Source organism: Capsicum annuum, chromosome 12, assembly GCF_002878395.1.
Source record: "Capsicum annuum cultivar UCD-10X-F1 chromosome 12, UCD10Xv1.1, whole genome shotgun sequence".
NCBI classification, from domain to species: domain Eukaryota; kingdom Viridiplantae; phylum Streptophyta; class Magnoliopsida; order Solanales; family Solanaceae; genus Capsicum; species Capsicum annuum.
Window position 1 is genome coordinate 156,226,124 of NC_061122.1, and position 6,147 is coordinate 156,232,270.

At 37.9% G+C, this 6,147-nt stretch overlaps 1 protein-coding gene across 1 annotated transcript; it reads right to left on the reverse strand.

The window, feature by feature from the left end:
• Nucleotides 1-2,329: 2,329 nt before the first annotated feature.
• Nucleotides 2,330-2,848, reverse strand: LOC124889678. The gene has a single exon (XM_047401663.1). It carries the CDS (start codon nucleotides 2,846-2,848, stop codon nucleotides 2,330-2,332), a length of 519 nt encoding a protein of 172 aa, XP_047257619.1.
• Nucleotides 2,849-6,147: the final 3,299 nt, after the last annotated feature.

Below are 6,147 nucleotides of genomic sequence, written 5' to 3' on the forward strand. Positions count from 1 at the left end.
GGGTAAAAGAGATAAGGGTGCTCCATAAAACCGTATCAAGGGATTCTTTCACTCTCGGATTCTGCATCATCACCATTCTCCTCAAGATTAGTCCACTCAGCTGGGGCTTCATCATCATTCTCCACCTAAGAGGAAGGAAGTCTATCTCAGGGATTTAGGAACTTCCATAGGCCCTTTACCCCCTTCCATATCTTGATAAAGAATTAAACCCCCTTCTTCTCTCTCATAACCAATTTCTTATGTGCAATCCGGAGGTCTCGGTATGACTTTACCAAAGAGAAGTAGGCTTTCTCAAGATTATTAATGGTAGATTCTTGATTATTTTGGACCTCCCTATACTTATAATAATCAACACGTGACACATATGAATGATGGGTGGAGGAAGGCTCTCCCAGTCCTTAGGACAAACTAGACACAAGCTCCCTAATGGTTGCAATATCAACTCCAGTTTTCTCAAGAGGTTCGGTAATGGTTAGCCTATGAGACTTAGACTCAATACATGCTGATTTTTCCAAGTTGATCTTTTGCTTATTTCCTTTGCCAGGTGCGCTCTCTTCTCGAATCCTCAAGGGGTAGATGGGAGCGCCAAGACACACCCATGTATCATTTGAATACTCGTCAACCCCTACTCTCTTGCAAAGCTCAGTGATCAAAGAGGGGAATAAGAGGTGCGTACCACTTTGGTTCTTAAAGTGATCCATTTAATTTACAAAAATCTGACCAACATCCAAAGGGATGTCATCTAGAATGCAAGCAACAATTCAAGCACACAGATCTGGGACTGCTGTAATGTGGGTGTAAGTAGAGACTAGGCTACAAATAATGTTCAACCATATCCAAGTATCGAAAGTGAACTCATTCATAGATATGTTTCTTTTAGTATTTTCCCAAGATACTTCCTTTCTAGGGAATAGCCATTACACCAACCAACTCCCTGGTTTGCACCCCACAACTTTGTATTCACCTATGTCTTCATGTTAGAGCCTATAAACATCATTGATTTTCTTAACCCCAACTTTCATTGATTTGTCCCAAATCTTAATAATCATATTAAATGGGTTCGAGAAAGACACTTCACTGATGTTGGCATAAAATTCATGGACCCATTGTTCATTTTCAGCACAGGGATTCGGGATAAAGCACCACCACTCTGTGGCTTCAAGTTTGTCATGAAATATTGGTAGTTTCTCCAGCATATTCTCCAAGAAAATACCTCTTTTCGGGAGAAGCTTTGTCCTCAAATGATCACTGTAGTAGTGAGTGTGGCACTCGGGTGCCATGAATCGGATATGATCATACTTGTCCATGAGGTTGCCCTAAAAACACTAGGCACAAATTATATCAGTCAATGATATTTAATCTTGTAAGCTATACCTCATTGTTCACTAAATCTCATTGGAAAATGTTCTTGATGAAGATAGGCTAAAAATCTAAGAGTTCAGGATTTTTGGCATGGCAGGGAACTGCCCCCGTTACCGCTATCGCGGTCCACGACCACGATCGCATGGTTGCAATCATGGACCATGACCGCGGTCATGATACCTAAGGCTGGTTTCATGCTAGCTCCCCATGTTCAAATCTTTTCCAAGTTTTTAGTCTACTAGCATACTCCATAATATGGATTCACATGAAGAGAAATTGAACAGTACGAATAAGTGTGAATGTGCCCTTTCGAATTCAAACTATCACTATTGATAGTTCATTTGGGAAAAGTGTCAAACACTTAGTGTGCATATCTCATTTGTCTACATTTTTTGTACATTATTGGGTTCTCAAGATTTCCCCACTTGTGTGCACACAATATTCAAGCAAACAATACCAAACCATCACTAAGTATGACAACATAGAAAGCATAACGATCAAAACTTTAGGTCCTCTCTTAATCATGTATTTTAGGGACTATTTTCAAAAATTATAAAAAAAAACATAGATTCATTATACCTATCTAAGTTGTGATGCAAGAGGGATGCAAAGATGTTGTTGGAGAGCTCACAAACTTAGCCAAAATCTAGCCTAAATTAGAGAGTACAATCATAAATAGGAGTGTGAGGGAATTGAGGGAAATTAGAGATTAAGAGGCTGAAGTGACCGCGACCGTGGTTAGGTGGCCGCGATCGCGGACACGCAGGTGACCACGATCTCAACTGGGGACCATGATCATGGGTGATAAAATGGATATGATCTAATTTTATGGTATTTGTGGGTTTCCACCCACATAACTCCTTAGTTATTATTGTGGTATAAATTTTTTTTTATCCAATGCTCAAGGTGGGTCAACAATTCCGTCCTTGTTCACCTTTTTACTTTCAACATCCACTACGGAGACCACCTAAAGCTCTGCAGTTTGCTTCTTTGTCTTGCAAATATTGAAAGAGACCTCATCCACTTGAACCCTAAACTTTATTTCTGCCATATCTAAATCAAAAATGGCTATTCTAGTGACCAAGAAAGGGCGACCAGGGATGATAGGTACCTCTTGGTCCATTTCACAATCCAATACCATGATGTCCGCCAAAAGTATAAACTTTTCCACTTTAAAAAGGACGTCAAACAAAATTCCCACCAGCCTTTTGATGGACCGGTCCACCATTAAAAGTCTCAAAGAGGTCGGTGTAGGGGCATCCAATCCGAGTTTCTTGTAGATGACAAAAGGAATTAAGTTGATGCTCGCACCAAGGTCACATAGAACTTTTACAACCTCATGCATCCCAATTATATAAGGAATAGGGAATGTTTCGGGGTCATCTTTCTTTTTCTTAACCTTACTATCCATGATAGAACTACACCTATATGTGACCTCAAAGGTATCACCTTCAACAAGCTTCTTTTTGGGCATCAACTTTTTCATTAAGTTAACATATCCCGGGATCTCTTAGATCGCCTAGAGCAACAAGATGTTTATTGATAGATTGCTAAGTTTTGCCATTAACTTCCTCAATTTGTCACCTTCCTCTTTTTACGCAATCGTTGAGGGAATAGGGGAAGAACTTAGATTATGGGCCTTACTTCACTTTGTGGACTTTTAATCTCAACCACTTCTTTATCCCTTTCATCGGTTTCCTTCCCATTATTTTCTTCTTGACTTTGAGGAATACCTTATTTGCTTTAGATTTGGATATTTTCTCACTTAAGCCTCCTTTAGAGGGTTCATCAAGTGTCTTTCCACTCCTAGTTACAATTGTTAGAACTTAAGCATCATTCTCTGGATTAGCAATCGTGTCACTAAGTAGTCTTTCTCTAGGCCTTGCATTTACTTTCATGGATATTTTCCCTACTTGGATCTCCAATTGTTTGATAGAGGCGGAGTGAGACACCATAATTTGAGAAATTTGGGAGAAATCACACTTTAACTCATGGACCATTTTGTACGTACCTTCCACTCTATTTAAGATCCATTTTAACACATCCTCGATCTTGAACTTTTCAAGGTCAATGATGCTAGATTTCCTTTTCCTTAGCTCGATCATGAAGGGGAGATAACGGTCATAATCATGCTCACGATCTCTCCAATATTTATCCCGCTCGCGGTCCATCCAACCTTGATTCTAACCTTTCCTTTGATGGGCATCTTCATAAGATTTTGATGCTACGTCATTTACCTCTTTCGCAGGTGCACACATAACATGCTTTTTCAAGAGTTCAAGTTGGGTCATCATTTTTTTATGGCCTCATACTTCTCTTCATTTCGCTTTCTTTGTTCATTATCAACCATTGAATTAGTGGAAGGGATCTTGGGAACTTTGGTATCCTGGGTATGCCAACCCCAATTTTTCTTTGATACTTCTTCTATTAATAGAAAGGTCGCATGGTGGTGCATCTTCACTATGGAGCCACCCGCCATATTATCCACCACCGTTTTGTTTAATGGATCAAGGGAACGGTATAAGATATCAAGAAGATCTTCTCCAGGACTTCATGATTTGAGCATTGGGCTAATTTTCCATTAAATTAGTCCAAAGCTTCAAATAATGGCTCTCCATTAATTTGCCAAAAGTTCACAATCTTCTTCTACTTTTGAAGAATTTTAGATGGTGGGAATTATCTATCAAGAAACACCATAGTAAGATCATCCCAAGATGTAATTGAGCAGGGTGGAAGTGAGCAAAGCCATAAAACTACCTCACCCATTAGTGAGAATGGGAAGAGGTGAAGACAAATAGATTCCTGAGTAATGTGTGCTATATTAAATAGAACACACACTTCCAGGAGTTTTTCAAATAGACATTTGGGTCTTTAAGGTCTTGATCCCATACAATCCTTTCAGTTACGGCATGTGAACCATGACACTAGTCACATAAAAGACTCTGTTCCCCTTAGTTGGTGGGATACGGATTGAACTTGTTTATACCACTTCATTTAGTTGGACCTCCTTATCTAGGGAACCATCAAATGGGACCATGTTGCTTGCATTATCACTCATTGTTCCGTTAACACTTCGATCACCTAAAAAAATTAAAAATAACAAATAAAGTAAATTATTCACCCACGGTATTCCCAAGTAAGTATCACACCGCACAAGTGAAATCTATATTCCACTCCCTATCAACGACGCTATTTTTATAATACTCAACTCATTCCCATGATTAAGGGGTGAGGTAGTCATTATCAATAACCAAACTAGAGTTGGGATCGAATCCACAAGGAGCGAATTATAAATTTCAATTCCTATGGATTCTCTAATTACTAAAAGGTTACCCGAAATACTAACAAACACGATATGTAAAATAAAATAGGAGATTGGTTTGTAATGATTTTCGACTAACAATGAATGAATGTAATACTTTTTACTCAAAATTAAGATTTGAGGAGATTTTGGGATTATGTCTACCTAAAGGTAAAGTATGTAGGTTGATGATGGTTTAGCATGAAGCTTAGTTGTTAACTAAAGGATAGGCTATGTCAAAGGTCTTTATGGTCAATATTTCAATAAAACCACAATGATTTCACCCATTGGATCTTTCAAGAACCTAACAAGTGTGCAATTTGTGATCACCCAAAACCTCAATCAACCATCCCTATATATAGGATGATGCTCTTGACATGGTTTACACTCCAAATACACTTATTTCTAAGATTTCAAAAGAGAGTAAACCATAGGTTCTATTGTCCACCTTTTTCTTGTCCCCCTATAGCCCTCTTTCAAGGATGTTAATGGTTTCCTTAAGTTTACCTTCATCCCTCTTTCAAGGATGATAAAGGGTTTTAAAGTTTGGGGTTTTCACCCACAAACCTATTTGGCATTTGGGATTTTCACCTATAAATTCCAATTCATACATTCAAGAAATGGTGGAATCCATACCCAACAACTAAGAATCAAGCAAGCACAACAACAATCACACACAATTACACTTTAGTTCAAAATAATCCCAAAACTAATTTACTTAGCTAATCATGAAGAAGGTAAAGAAACATATACCATGACGATTATACAAAGTATTCATTCTTCATAAAATACTAAGAAATTAATCCTCCACAATTATTTACACACTTGCCCATTTAGGGTTTCTTCCTTTTAATTCAAAAAATCTATTAGGTATGCAATACCCCAAGAAGAAATGGCTTTTGCCAAAATATGGTTCTATATTCATCTACATAATTTTACAAAACTGCCCTGGATCATATTCCCAATGAATCACGATCGCGCAGACTTGACCATGACCGTGGCTACGCGACTACAGATGTGCCCTTTGATTGAATTGTACTGACCATCTTGACTAATAGCGACTGTGGCTTGAGGACTATGATCACAGTAACTGAGGTTGAACTTCTTCAGGTCTCCAATTCCATTCCATTTCCTTTTATTTGATTCTTTTTTTATCTTCAATCCATATTATTTCACCTTATCAACTAGATACCTACAAAATGTGGATATTAGTGCATTTAAATCATATTTATTTCTTATTTTTTGATACAAAATATGGTAGTATGCATAAATTTTTTGGTGCAAATCAGTGGTAAAATCACCACTCATTAGTTTATGGAGAGTTTCTCGTCGGTCGTTGCACCTTTGATTAGGTTAACTCAGAAGTAGGTGATTTTTTTTATGGTCTGATTCTTATGAGAAAAGTTTTAGGAATATTAAAGATAAATTGACTTTTGCTCTAATTTTGACCATGCCATAGGGTAGTGATGGTTTCGTGGTTTACT

Coding starts and splice junctions, on each gene's coding strand:
- LOC124889678 (XM_047401663.1), bottom strand. CDS start 2,848: ATGAAAAAGTTGATGCCCAAAAAGAAGCTTGTTGAAGGTGATACCTTT.